Source organism: Sarcophilus harrisii, chromosome 1 (assembly GCF_902635505.1).
Source record: "Sarcophilus harrisii chromosome 1, mSarHar1.11, whole genome shotgun sequence".
Taxonomy (NCBI): Eukaryota; Metazoa; Chordata; class Mammalia; order Dasyuromorphia; family Dasyuridae; genus Sarcophilus; species Sarcophilus harrisii.
Genome location: NC_045426.1, coordinates 702,830,366 through 702,845,709, shown reverse-complemented (window position 1 = coordinate 702,845,709; position 15,344 = coordinate 702,830,366). Strand labels below are relative to the sequence as shown.

Genomic DNA, 15,344 nt, shown 5'->3' with positions numbered 1-15,344 from the left:
AAGACTATAACATCATAACAACAGAATAAAAAGGCTTTTGTTCTTGACACTGCCTTATCAATTTTTATCATATATATTCTTCAAATATGATGTTTGTTGTCTTTATGGAATATAAATTTCTTCAAGACAAGAATTATTCTATTTTTTATCTCTGTAAGACTAATGCTGAAGACAGTGCCTGCACATAGTAGGCCCTTAAGAAATATTTGTTTATTGCAACCTTCAGCTTACATCTATTGACAGTGACTACCCTCCATACACTTGGATTTCAGTCCTGATTTTGCCGTCATTAGCTTACTGTGTGATCCTGGGTAAGTCATATAGCCTCTTTGGGCTTCAGTTTCTCATTCTGTAAAAGGAGACTAGCAGTGTCTGCTTTGCCTCCCTCACAGGAGTGTTTTAATATCCAGTGAGATGACAGGTAGAAAAGTGGTTAACAAAAATGAAAGTGTGAGAGATGAAGAAGAATAGTTTTTTATACTATTTATATTATATTCTTAGAGAACAATAAGAAAATGATGGTAGTATAAATTAGTCCTTTTGTTCCCCAGATATTGGGAAGGTTGTTTTTTCCCCTGAATGTCCCAGGGGAGGGAAACAGTAACGCAGACACAAAATGCCAGCTCCTACTGTTGGCATTCAATCTTCTTCACAGTCTGGTTCCAGTTTGTCTGTCTATATTTCTTTTTTTTTAGTTTAATTATTTTTAATATGCATTGTTTTATGAATTATGTTGGGAAATAAAAATCAGGGCAAAAGAGAAAAACCATGGGATAGATTTAAAAAAAAACAGAAAAAGGGAGTGAACAAAGCATGTGTTGATTTACATTCAGTCTCTTTAGTTCCTTTTCTGTTTGCAGATGGCATTTTCTATCTAAACTGGCCATACTTCTTATACCTAAGACATGCATTCTACAGTCCAGCCCAACCTGACTCCTAGTGGTTTTCAAGATTTAACAGGCCATCTCTGGTCTTTATATGTCTTCCCAGCTTCTGCCCCTTCATCTGGATATAGTCTGCCTTTTTTAAGTACTTTTTTTCTATTAACATTCAATTCCCCATGGAAACCTTCCTTGATTTCCCCAATTGTTAGTATATTCCTTTTCCTCCAATTGTACTGTATGTATTTATCTGAGTATGTGTTTTATTCTTTTCTTTTGGATTATGGAATCTTTTTTTTTGTTTGGGGAAGGTATGCTATCTGGCACGTCTCACCAGTTCCATTTGAGAAATCTCTTTGTTACTGTGAAAAGTACAGTTGACTTGGTTAAGAAGACTGGTCTTCTTCCTTCCTGTTTAACTTCTTGGTTTCCCAGCCATTTAGGAAATATACATTTCTTCAATGTACATATTGTCAGTCAGCATCAGTGGACACAGTTTTCTCACTGAGGGAGGAGGGGTTCCCTAAAGGGATGAAGTTATAGATCTAGACTTTAAAAGGGAAAAAAATTAAAATGAAGATAACAAAGTCTTTGATTGTCATTAGCATGGCGAAAGTTCAGCTCAAAGTCAAGTCAAAGAGGGCTTTCTTATATATGATAAGATGGCTTATATATGATAAGATAACTGCTCCTAATTGTTAATGACATGGAGAATGATGATATCAAACCTGGAATACTGCAGTATCTTCTAAATAAGACTCAGGCATTCAAAAGAACTTAATTTGATTATCCACACAGGAAAAACCAATTGGATGAAAAAATATTTATTGTTCATGTTATGATGGATCCATATATATATCAAACTAATCCATCTATTTATCTTGAACAGATCCTGCAGCTAATGGACAATTGGCCGGGCCAAGAATTGAACAGGAAGAGGAGAGTAGGTTGCATTGCCCTTGAGAAATTGTCCACTAAATCGAATTACCTCAAGATTTCCTTTTAAACAAAGGTTCATCTTTTAAACAATAATTGGATGATATTATATGGCTCTGAGATTCATAAAATGTCCAAATCTTTGAAAAACTGAGATTGAAGATAACTGCACAACAGAGAGAAATGCATGGTGGCCAAGGGCGGGCCATCAAACATTACAAAGTAGGTAATACACAGATGTGGTGTAGAGAAGGTAATGAGAAATGTAGGACTGAGAAATTAAAAAAAAATTGGGTCCATATTAAGAGTTGGATTTGGACAACTGGTTTTGCTTCATCAAGAGAAACCTGACAAAGGTCTCTAGAATGCTGGAAGAGTCTGCAGCAAGATGGGGCGCCTGCATGGGCAGTCATGATTGGATTGCAATCTACGCCACTGGAGGGAAATCCATCCACATTGATGGATGTGTACATTTGTTGGATTGTTGATATAAACACTTCCCTCATTGGGAAGAAACATTTTGCAACCTTTAAGTGATACGGGAATGTGACAGCTTTCTTATAAGTCTTCATCTCTGGGTAGGGCCAAAGGTGGGCAGGTTTGGGGCTTGATTCTTTTTTGTTCTCCCTTGTTTTGTCAGCTATTTTGGTGTTTCTTCCCCCCCCCCCCCTCCCAGGTCAATTCAGCCCACTATGTCCTGCCTGCTAGAGGGTTTTATCTGCATCCAATAGCTTTAGAAGGTCATAAAATGTTAGCTGCCATTGGGACCAGGTCCCAATATCCCCCGATGGCAAGCTATGACTGAATGGAGAAATGCTCCAGAAGGTTGTAGACTTGTTTTAATCTGAATGTAAACCTGCCAGCACTATGAGCAATGATGAGAAATGGAAAATTATAAAACGTCAGAGCTGGGAGGAGTCTTAGAACAGTGAATGTCAGTCAGTGTTGGGAGAAGCCTTAGAATGGAGAATGTCAAGAGTGGGGATGAACTTTAGAACTGGGAACATCCAAACTGGGAGGGGCCTTAGAGCACAGAACATAGAGTACTACTGTTGCAAAGCAGTAATGCCAAATTAAAATAGAAATGGATCTCTGTTGCCAGCATACTGACTTGGGAAGCTACAAATCAACATTATCTGTGTTGCAATGTATGTTCATTTATTTTTGATAAACATTTCTCAATTAAATTTTAATCTGGATACTCCAATAGTTGGGTGTTTATGGTTTGACACCATAGAACGTCAGAACTAGAAAGTCCGTCAAGACACAGAACATCAGAATTGTAATGTGCTTTAGAATGGAGAATGGCAGAGCTGAGAGGAAGCTTAGAATATAGACTCCCAGAGCTCAAAAAGATCTGAAAACACAGAACACAGGATAGTAGATCAGTAACTTACTGTAGATTAGTAGAAGTCAATAATGATAGAGATCTAGGACTATGCAATCCACAGATCTCCTCCTCATCCTTCAAAAAATGAAGCTCAGAGAAAGAAGTGGACTCAGCCAATGTCATTACACAGCAAGTGAAGAAGATGAACCAGGATTAAAGTCCAGGGCTCTTTGCCCCAAGTCCAAGGGTCTTTTGGAAGTGTCACTTCCTGTAGCCAGTGATCACAAGCCGAGTTTTCCTGAAGCAAGGCTCAGGGAAGAAGTTGAGCTTGAAACATAAGATATGATCACACCGATGATTCTTGTATACTCCCAGCTCTTTAAGGAAAATTGAATAAACCAGTATCATAATGAAGGTTAATTGGGTCTTTGACACCCAGAGGGAGGAAAGCAGATTTCCTGCCTTCGAGTTTCCTCACAGAGTCTGGTCTCTGTCACAGACATATTAATCTTACTGAAAATTACTGAAAAACAAGATAGCCAAATTCCCCCTCCCTCCCCTTTCTCGGAGCTGGAAGGTGGCAGGTCCTTCTAGGTTGGAAAGGCCAATGAACAAAGAGACATGGAAGTGAGATATCCCAGATGTCAATGTGCTGAACGAGAATTCCACTGCTGACATTCTGATGTCATGGAAATAGGGGTGGGATTTATCATCAGAAGATATGGATTCTAATCCTGAGTCTGCTACTTCACACCTAAGTGATCTTGGGGAAAACCTTTCCCCATCTCTGAGACTCAATTTCCTTTTCTGCTATAGACTGACCACAGATAGAAGCATATTATTTTCATCCCCTTTTAATTTGTTCTTTTTTTTTCTTTTCTGTGGTTTTTCCTTTTGTTTTAATTTCTCTTTCACAACATGACTAATATGGAAATGTTTAAAATAATTTATATCAGATTGCTTGCTCTGTTAGGGAGGGGAGAAGGAAGGAATGGAGGGAGAAAAAAAAATTGGAACTCAGATTTTTACAAAAGTGAATGTTGAAAGCTACCTTTACATGCAATTGGAAAAAAACCAAAATACTATTCAGCAATAAAAAAAGACATTATATAAAGAAAAAAATTATTCTTCTGTATAATGAAAAGATTTGACTAACATGTTATAATGAAAAAGCACTAGGTTTGAAGGTAGAAGTTTTAGGTTCAAATCTTGGCTCTTTTTTCCCCCCAGAATTGATCTGCAATCTTATGATTTTTATTATCAGCATGATTTTGGGCACCTCGTTTCCTTTCTCTGCGATTCTATTTTCCCTTCTGTAAAATAAAAGGGTCAGTCTAGAATACTTAAGGAGAAATAGTCCTGGCATTGGACTCAGAGGAACTGGTTTCAAATCCTGATTCTCTCAGTTGCTAACTGGGTGACCTTGATGAAAATCATGTCATTTCTCCAGGCTTGAATTTCCTCATCTGCAAAATTAACAGCTCAGTCTCAATAACCTCTAAGGTTCCTTCTAGCTAGAAACCTATGGTCCCAGTACATCACAAAGATTATACATTGTGACCAAATAGGATTAATACCAGGAATGCAGAGATGATTTAAAATAAGGAAAAGTATTAACATAAATGATTATGTCAATAAAAAGTAACAAAAATCATATGATTATATCAATAGATGCAGAAAAAGCTTATGACAAAATACAGCTCAGTCCTATTAAAAACACTTGCAAACATAGTATAAATGATACCTTAAAATGATAAAAAGCATGTACCTAAAACTATTGACAAGCATTGTTTGTAAAGAGGATAAGCTAGAAGCCTACCCAATAAGATCAGGAGTAAAACAATAATGTCCATTATTGCCAATATTATTTATTATCTTAGAAATGCCAACAATAGCAATAAGAGAAAAAAAAAAGAAATGGAAGGAATTAGAATAGGCAATGAGGAAACAAAAGTCTTTTTGCGACAATATGATAATAGACTGGAAAATCAGAGCTAGTAGAAAAAGCTAGTAGAAATAATAATTTTGACAAAGTAGTGGGATATAAAATAACTCATATAAATCAACAGCATTTCTATATATCACCAATAAAACTCTGCAAGAAGAGATAGTAAGAAATACCTCATTTAAAATAACTGTAAAATAAGAAACCTGGCATTCTATCTGCTAAGACAAACTTTGGAACTATGTGAACATAATCATAAAATATTTCATAAGCATAAAGTCAGATTTAAATAACTGGAGAAATTTTATTTGTTCATGGGTAGGCAGAAACATTATAGTAAAAATGACAATTCTACCTAAACTAATCTACTTACTCAATGACATCCCAATTGAATTACTAAAAGTTATTTTTTTAGCTAGAAAAATAAAAATAAAATTCATTTGGAAGAAGGTCAAGAATATCAAAGGAGTTCATGAAAAAATGTAAAGGAAGGAGATTTAGCAGTATCACATCTTAAATTAAGATCAGTGGGACAGAATAAACATGTGCTATACAGTGATAATTGATAATAATAATCTTGTATTTGAAAAAAAACCCGTGAAGATTTAAGTTTTGGGATTAAGAATTCACTATTTGGTAAAGATTGTTATGAAAACTGGAAAACAGACTGGAAGAAATTAAGCAGAGAATAAGATCTTATACCATTTACCAAGATAAGGTCAAAATGGATATATGACCTGGATATAAAAGGAGATATCATACATAAATTAGAACATGGAGCATATACCCATCAGACTTATGGGTAAAAGAACAATTTATAAATAAACAAGAGATAGACAGCATTTGGGTGTAAAATGGATCATTTTGATTACATTAAATTAAAAAGAGTTGTACAAATGAAAACAGTGTAATTAAGATGATAAAGCAAGCAGAAAATTGAAAAGATATGTTTATAGTTTATCAGATAAAGGTCTTACATATCAAATATATACTTTGTCAAATTTATAAGAATGAGTCATTCTGCCATTGACAAAACGGTTAAAGGACATGAGTAGGCAGTTTTTGTATGAAGAAATCAAAGCTATATATAAAATATGAAAAAATACTCTAACTCATTATTGATTGGAGAAATGTACATTCAAACAACTTTGAGACATTTCATGCAAAATAGATTGGCTAGAAAGATTGAGAGTAGAAATGACAAATGTTGGAGAGGATGTGAAAAAATTGGGACACTAATATATTACTGAACTGTCCAACCATTTTCAAGTGCAATCTGGAATTATGTGCAAAGCGTTAGAAAAGGGCATATACTCTTTGGTCCAACAATATCATTATTAGGTCTGTTTCCCCAGGTGATTGGGGAAGAAGGGAAAGAACCTACATATTCTAAAAATATGTGTAGCAGCTGTCTTTATGGTGGCAAAAACCAGAAAATTGAGGGTATAACCATCGATTACGGAGTGGATAAAAAATTGTGGTATATGACTATGATGGAATACAATTGTGCCATAAGAAAAGATGAGCAGGTTGATTTTAGGGGAAAAACATGGAAAAAATTGCATGAAATAATATAGAGTGAAATGAATGGAAGTAAAAGAACATTATATTAAAGACAGTGTTTAAAGAATAACTGTGAACAACTAAGCTATTCTGAGTATTATAAATATTTAAATCAACTACAATAGACCTGCGAAGGAAGATGCTCTCCACCTCCAGAAAAAGAATTGGTAAATCAAAGTATGCATAGTGTGCTTTTACAGATATGCATATGTATATACATGTACATATATGGGCATCTATCTATTTATATATCTGGGTCAAATGGCAGTTTTCTTTAGTATGGGGTAGGGAGGGAAGAAGGGAGATAGTTTGGAAATTAAAATGTAACAACCAACTAAAAAAAGAAACCTTGTGGTCCTGTGATCTCTCAAGAACCTACCAGTTCTAAATCTAGAATGTTTGATACCAGTGGAATGAGCCAAGTCCTGTACCTAATGTCTCAGTTTAGTCGGAGATCTGCTCTCCAGCCTGTATACTTGCTTGTATAGTTGGCAGGAAAGGGCCCCTCTCTCCTCCTCACCTCTCTGTTATAGTTTTGAAAGAGAGAGGTTCACTTCCGCCAGAAGTCTTCAGTGGCCATCTCCACTCAACTGCACCTAGCACTGTTATGTTAATACTGTTGATACAAAGGCAGATCTTATATCCCTACTTTAATGGAAAGTTCTATGGGGGATGGTTGGGTTCAAGGATCATGTCATCTACCACTACTATTACTACTACTACTACTACTACTACTACTACTACTACTACTACTACTACTACTAAACTATTACTACTACTACTACTATACTACTACTATTACTACTACTACTATACTATACTACTACTACTATTACACTACTACTACTATCCTACTACTACTACTAATATACTGCTACTACTATCACCACCACCACTACTACTATATCACATTTGTAAAATGATTGGTCTACAAAGAATTTTTATAAAAATTGTGTTGGAATCTTATGTTAGTGGATCATGGATTCAAATTAAGAGGGGACCTTAAGGATCATTGTATCTGACTACTTTGTTTTATGGAAGAATAAATGTAGACCAAGAAAGGTCTGGCCCAGGTTTCCACAGATGGTAAGTGATTGAGCTAGGAGCTCTGATATCTTTCTGACACTGAGTCCTAGACTTCTCTACTCCATTCCACCATGCTGCTGACTATAGGGATGATTATCTCCATTTCATGGATGGGTAATATATGCTCAGAGATGGAAGCCATTTAGGTAAAGAGAGTGGTAGGGATGGGATCAGAAGCTTAGTTTGGAAACTAGTCCCTAACTACCTTCATTCAGTAGACACTCAATAAAATGTTTGTTGAATGACTGTCAATTTTTAAGTCAAGTCAACTATAATTTCCTTTAACTTTGTAACACAAGAAACAAAGTTCAAAGCTATCCTCCCCAGTAAGTCTTCTAAGATATGGTCTAATGTGGACTGAGCACTGTGTCCCTGCCCTGTCTTGGACAATGAACCTCTCTCAATCCCCTAGAATCAGGTTGACTTTTTTTTTTTTTTTGATAGGAAATATACCCTGGCTTATCAAACACCTGACATACTGAAGTAATAGCTCACAAATCTTGAAACTTTCTGACATAATCTGTTGTATCCCCCCAGTTCCTCCTCATTCATGTGGGAAATGACTTTAACCCAAGTGTAAAAACTTACATTTATTTCTATTAGATTTTGCCTTAATTATTAGCCATCATATTAATTTCCTCCTTGTTTTGATGGATATTCTATGAACTATTTCCAGCTCTGACACTCTATGTTCCAAGATGTTTTCCTAGCTCTATCATTTCCTATTCTAAGGCCCCTCCCAGCTCTGACATTCCCTGTTCTAAGGGCCCTTCCAGATGATATTCTCTGCTCTAAGGGATCTCCCGTCTCTGACATCCCCTATTCTAAAACCCTTTCTACCTTTCACATTCCCTGTTCTAAGGGCTTTCCCAGCTCTGACATCCCCTATTCTAAAGCCATTTCTAGCTTTGACATTCCCTGTTCCAAGATCCCTCCCAGTTCCAGTTCCCTTTTCTCAGCTCGGATATGGCATGCTCTATGCTTCCATGATTTCTGTGAAAGAAGGCAGTTGGGAAATGCAGCTAAATCAAATACCCAAGAAAAACACACGGACCTGACTTTGCACGAGCAACAGATCTCCTTTTCCCCTTAGGTGAACAAGTGGGAGGCTGGGGAGTTGAGGGTTAGCAGGCTTCCAGAGGAAGGCACCTAAATAAAACTGACTCCAGGAGGGGCCCAGAAAATTGGGACTTCCTCTAAGTAGCTGGGTTCTAAGGGGCCGCCCCAGTGCATGGCGCTTTTCTTCTCCTGCCAGTGCGAGGAAGTGCCAAGCATTTTCTAGGACCGATTTTCTCCAAGGAGCCAGGTCGGATGGCCAAGTTCTTTGATGTAGAACTGAATGGATTCATTGGTTCTGGGACTGCTGCCTCAGAAACTAACCAGAATCATTCAAGCCTGCCATGTCCCTGCTCTCTGAGGCTTCACGGAGCTTTTTGGAAGGGTTGTGGGAAAGCTTTTCAGGAGTTGCTCCCTCCTTTTCAGCAGCAACTTCCAACAAAACAAAGGCCAATTCAAAGGTTCTGAAAAGCTGACCTCTTCCAGTTCCCAGGTGCCCTCTGCCTGGTATATCTGTCAGTCAGTTCACGGGCATTTTTACTGAGTACTTTCTGTGTATACTGCACGGGGATGATTATGTGGGGGAGATGGGGGTGTGCGTAAGAGAGACAGAGAGAGACAGTCAGAAAAAGAGACAGAAAGAGAGAGAAGCGAGAGAGAAAGAGGGAGAGAGAGTCAGAGAAACAGAGAGAGAAAGAAGCGAGAGAGAGAGATGGGGGAGAAGGAAGGGAGAGAGAGAGAAATGGGGAAGAAAAGGAAGGGAGAGAGAGAAAGATGGGGGAGAGAGGGAAGGAAGAGAGAGAGAGAAAGGGGGAGAGAAGGAAGAGAGAGAGAGAGAGAGAGAGAGAGAGAGAGAGAGAGAGAGAGAGAGTGACTTTATTTAATCCAGGAGTTGTCCAGTGTCTATAAAAGCACGAAACAGGGTAGATTTAAAAGATATTGGTAATACTTTTGTAACAGAAAAGGATAAAGGGAATATCTGACCATGTTACTCCTCTGTTCAGTAAGTAAACTCTCGTATCTCCCCATAGTCTCCAGGATCATATACAGACACCTCATTTGGTCCTCAAGATCCTTCCCAAACTAGCACTTGCTCACTTTTTCTAGGTTTATCTCACATTCTCTCTCTCTCTCTCTCTCTCTCTCTCCCCAAATGTGACAGGATAACAAATTTAGAGCAAGAAGAGTCCTAGAATGAGGGCTCCAAGGGGCTCCAAGGGTAGATTTCAAGGGATACATGATCTCAGACAGGAAAATTCTAATGCCAGCATATATATTCAATACTTTGTAGTGTACAAAGGGTTTTGCATGGGTTATTTCAACCCATTTGCATGGGTTGATTCTGAATGGGTGCCACTATTATCCCATTGTTCAGATGAATTAACTGAGGCTGAGAGACTTGTTTAGGTATTATATGGCATATCCACTGTGCTATCTATTTACCTTAAAATTACTCATCTAATCACCTTTATTTTCATTCACTTCTAACTAAAATTTCCAATTGAATAAGTATTTAAGTTCCCACTATGTGTCAGACACTGCTAAGTGCTAGGAATACAATGAATAAAAAGGCAATTCCTACAATCATTTTTACCTTTTTCTATGGTGTAAAGAAGGAAAACAACATATAAAAGGAAGTAAAATACTAAATTTATTATGGACCCCACTTACTTATTCAAAAATATTATTCTGGGAAGGATGTCATAAGTGTCATTGGAACCCCCCCCAATAGAGGCCAATCATTGGATTGAAAAACTTAAGAACTTGACGATTTTAATAACATCATGTTACACAGGAGAAGACTGAGATACAGGTGACTTGGATAGGGTCACACAGGGAATCAGAAATTCATAGATTTGAGTTTAGTTCCTCAGACTCAGAATCCAGCTCTTTTCCCAGTGCACCATGGGAGGAGCCTTCCCCCTGGACCCTTCCCCCCATACCTTTGAACAAACTTGAAATGTTCTCTCTACTCACAGCCACTTCTGGGAACACTGAGCTCTAAATCTCAGCTCGGGGGCTGCTTCCTACACAGGCTTTTTCCTGATCCTCCCTAGATGTTGGGGCTCTTTTTTCCTGAGATCATTTTATATATATTTTGAGTACAGTGTCTATCTTTTTTTCATCCTAAAGAGATGCAGTATGCACTAGAAAAGGAAAATTGGATAAGAGTGCACTTCCTTTCTTAGTAAAACTACCAGGAATTAGTGGGGAGAGAACGAAAACTTAGACTTGTGTATTCTTAACCAGCTGCCTCCCCCACTCCCACATCAGACCCTGTGCTTCACTCATTTAATGACCTATGCCCTCTTGGTCTGGTTCCAGAGAAGCAAGGAAGGAAGGGATGGACACCAGACCCTGACACTGACCAGCTCCACATCCCACAATGGGACATTGTAGGATTGTTCATCTTCTGAAAGTGAGGTTTTGAGAACAACCTTTTTACTTGACAAAGAAGGATGCTGTCTTGTTGAACATTGGGTAATTTTTGGGGATTCACTTTGCTGATGTCTAGATGAAGCACTCTGTGTGTGTGTGTGTGTGTGTGTGTGTGTGTGTTGTGTGGTCTTCTCTCTCTTATCTCTCTCTCTCTATCTACCTCTTGTCTACGTCTCTCTTTCTCTCTCCTCCCTCTGTCTCTCTGCTCTGCAACATTGGGAAAATTTGGGATTCACTTTCTGATGTCTAGATAAAGCACTCTGTGTGATGTAGTGTGTGGATGATTGATGTGTTGTTGTTCTTAACCTACTCTCTTTCCTCCTCTGACCTTCTCTCATCTCTATCTCTCTCCTCCTCCTCTTTCTCTCTTCCTCCTCCTCCTCTCTCCTCCTCTTTCTTCTCTCTTCTTGTCTTTGCTACCTCTGTCTAGCCATCCTGTCTCTGTCTACTCTCTTTCTGTCTCTTCCGTCCTCTGTGTCTGTTCTTGTCTTTCTCTCTCTCTCTCTATCTCTGTCTCTCTCTCCTCCTCCCTTTCTCTCTTCCTCCTCCTCCTCCTCCTCTCTCTTTCTTCTCTCTCTCTTTCTTTGTCTCTCTCTGTCTACCTCTCTGTCTCTGTCTCTCTCTTTCTCTCTCTCCTCCCCTCTCTCTCTCTGTCTCTGTCTCTCTTTCTCTCTCTCTCTCTCTATCTCTGTCTCTCTCTCCTCCTCCCTTTCTCTCTTCCTCCTCCTCCTCCTCCTCTCTCTCTCTCTTTCTCTCTCTGTCTTTCTCTCTCTCTCTGTCTGTTTCTGTCTCTCTTTTTCTCTCTCTCCCTCACTCCCTCTCTCTCTCTCTCTTCCCTTCTCTCTATAATATGTGTGTGTGTGTGTGTGTGTGTGTGTGTGTGTGTGTGTGTAGTTTAAGAGTAGAAAATGCAGCAAATTATAAAAACTGCAGGTCTATTATAGGAAATGATTTCAGAATTCATCTTACCAGCCCTTCATTTTATAGATGGAGAGAAGTAAAATAATTTGCCTAAGTTCCCATGGATAGAGAGTGATAGCAGGAATAATTTTCACCCAGGCATACTGAATCCAAATTCAATGTTCTTTCTGTGTGTGGTGCCGCCTCTCAAAAGTTAAAATAAATCTATATACATCAAATGTTTAATTATTTATTTTACACATGCTAAATTAAATACAGTATTATTAGTTATTTTCAACTATCAAGATCAGAACTTCTTAAACTTTTTCTATTCATGACTCCTTTTTTTTTTTTGGCTGAGGCAATTAGGGTTAAGTGACTTGTCCAGGATCACACAGCCAGGAAGTATTAAGTATCTGAGACCAGATTTGAACTCAGGTCCTCCTGACTTCAGGGCTAGTGTTCTATCCACTGCACCACCTAGCTGCCCCTCATGACGCCTTTTTGACTTTTTTTATTGAGAGAGAAAATTTATGAGAAATTTTTATGAGCCTTGAATATATAGATTTATAAAATAAATCTACAAATCAAACTTTTATTGATAATAAGTCATAATTCACCCATATTCAGTTACGTGACTTCCTTTGAGCTCATGGACCACAGTTTAAGAAGCTGGGATCTAGACCATAAAATTAGAAAAGGGAGGGAAATTAAAGATTATCTAGTCTAATGTTCTCATTTTTTTTTTTTTTTTTTTGCTGTTGTTTAGTCATTTCAGTCAGGTCTCTTTGTGAGGCTATTTGGGTTTTTCTTGGCAGCGACACTAAAGTGTCATTTCCTTCTCCAGCTCATTTTACAGATGAGGAAACTGGGGCAGAGGCACACAACTAACTAGTAAGTGTATGATTTGAACTCATGAAGATGAATCTTTTTTATTCCAAGCCTAGTGTTCTATCCAATGCACCACCTAACTGCCTCCCAATGATCTTATTTAAAGATGGGGAAACTGAGGCACAGAGAAGTTAAACAACTTATGGGGGTAGCACACAGGCAGTAAATAACAGAGTGGGGCTTTGAACATAGATCCACTAACTCCAAATTCAGTTCTTTTTCTAATATGCCATGTTGGACATTCTGTAATCTCTACTTTCCATCCTTGGCCATTGACATTTATTTCCAGTAGGAGAAGAGGGGTTCTCAATCTATGGGAACCTGCGGCTGTGCCGCTGTCCCGAAAATGTTCTTCCAGATGATACGTCACGTCTGAAATGGACATTCCATGACCTGTGGATATGTCAGTTGAACCTGACCATCCAAGGAACTGATTATCAATTTCCCAAAGAGCAGGAGAACACTTACAATTGGATATCCAGGAAAATCCTTTTGTCCTCTCCCACGTGAATCTTCCAGATGCAGTCCTCTCCCTCTGCATAGGGCTCAGGCCAGTTTGGGGAAAGTACCACTCCAGCTGCTGCAGAGAGCTCCCCACCACACATGGCTGAAAGAGAAGAAAACAGCATGAGGGGGATCTGATCGATCCTACATGGGCCTGGGAAGTTAGACCCTTTGAGTATGGATTGGCTTGTCCCAATGCGAATTAGGCATTTCAGAAAATCTGCCCTCTACCCTTGGGGTCAGAGACATCCTCTTTCACACCCTGCCTGAGCAGGAGACCCCTCTCTATAGCATCCTCGGCAAATAAGCATCCAGCCTCTGCTTGAATGGATATTTTTAGATTTTAATAGTATCTTATTTTTCCAAATGCAGGAAAAGACAGTTATTAACATTCACCTTTGCAAAATCTTGTTTCAAATGTTTCTCTCTTTCCTCTCCCCTCTTCTCTCCCCAAGACAGCAAACAATCGGAAATTGGTTAAACATGTTCCGCTTGAATATTTTCAGTGATAAGGGACTCACTACTTCCGGGGATAGCTCATCCTAAATTGGTGATTCTCTCATTGCGGTGAAATTTTTCCTTATATTCAGCTCAATTGTCTCTAATTTCTGTCTATTGATTCTTTTTTAGCCTGTGGGGCTAAACAGAATAAGTCTTAACTCTTTTCTCTAGCACATCCCTTCATAAGTGAGAGTCCCTGAAGGGATCTTTGAGGTTACTCAATTACTCTTCAATTTTTGGATGAGGAAATTGAGGCTGGGAGAAGTTAAGACCTTAAGATCTTTTATCCTACCACTGTACTCTATTTCCTTCTTTCTTTTCCCTATATGACCTTGGAAAGATCACTGAGCCAAATTTCTCTGGGCCTCAGTTTCCCCATCTGTAAAATGAAGCGATCCGATGAGACGACCTTTCTTATCCTTTCCAGATAAAAATTTTTGACACTGCAATCTCCATTTTTGCAAATAGATGCTAGCATTGTGTGGTCTCTGGCCCCCGTGACATCCCGATCACTTTCTCTGGACTAAGTCCTCCCTGTCTTCTGGGGAACTGAACAGAGTGCTCACTCCAAGTGGGGGCTGGCCGGATTTCAGAGCTAACTTTGTGTTTACCTAGTGAATGTTCTGACTGAGGTCCAGGCCAGAGCACCCATAAATTCCACTCTGTTAAACTCGCGCATTTAATATGGGGATCAATCTTTCACCGGCGGCGAGGGCTGTGATTTCATGCCAAACTGAACCGGGCAAGGATGGCTGCCAAGAGGAGAAACCTGTTTCATTATTCTGTGTTTGAGTTATCCTGGCATGAGGCTGACATGGCACCTTTAAACATGGAGAGTGATGAGTTGGGAGAACCAGGAGTGCCTCGGATTGCCTCCGAGATGGGTGCTGTGTAAACTCGGTCCTTGGGATTAACAGGTCTATTACAGGGTGTTAATAGTTTAGCAGCCGGGGCTGGGGGAGGAGTGAAGGAGAGGGAGTCTGTGACAGCTTTGGAAGGTATTAAAGGGACTCCAGGGATTTAAGGGCAAGTTTTATTCTTCTGACTACAAGTCATGTTATCAAATGTCACAGATGTCATAACCTCTAGTGGAAAGAGTGAAAACCTCCAGTTCTATGTCTGATTTGCTGTATCACTATGTGGGGGAAATCAGCTGATCTTTCTGAGCCTCAGTTTCCCTATTTAAAAAACAATGATGGTGGGCAATAATAAGTGCCTTACCTACCTCCCAGAGTATATTGGTTGGCCCAAGTGAGACAAAGGCAGGGGGAGGGCGAGTGCTTTAGAAAAGCATAAAGCAAGAATGAGACAA

The 15,344-nt window shown here is 38.9% G+C and overlaps 1 protein-coding gene across 2 annotated transcripts in view; it reads right to left on the bottom strand.

Annotated features, from left to right (window-relative positions):
- SEZ6L (seizure related 6 homolog like) overlaps positions 1–15,344 on the bottom strand; it is a 253,535-nt gene that overhangs the window by 60,488 nt on the left and 177,703 nt on the right. For both annotated transcript variants that reach the window (XM_031948811.1, XM_031948812.1), the window contains exon 9: positions 13,496–13,634. In XM_031948811.1, the coding sequence (XP_031804671.1) occupies positions 13,496–13,634 (139 nt within the window). The remainder of the gene's footprint in view (positions 1–13,495; positions 13,635–15,344) is intronic.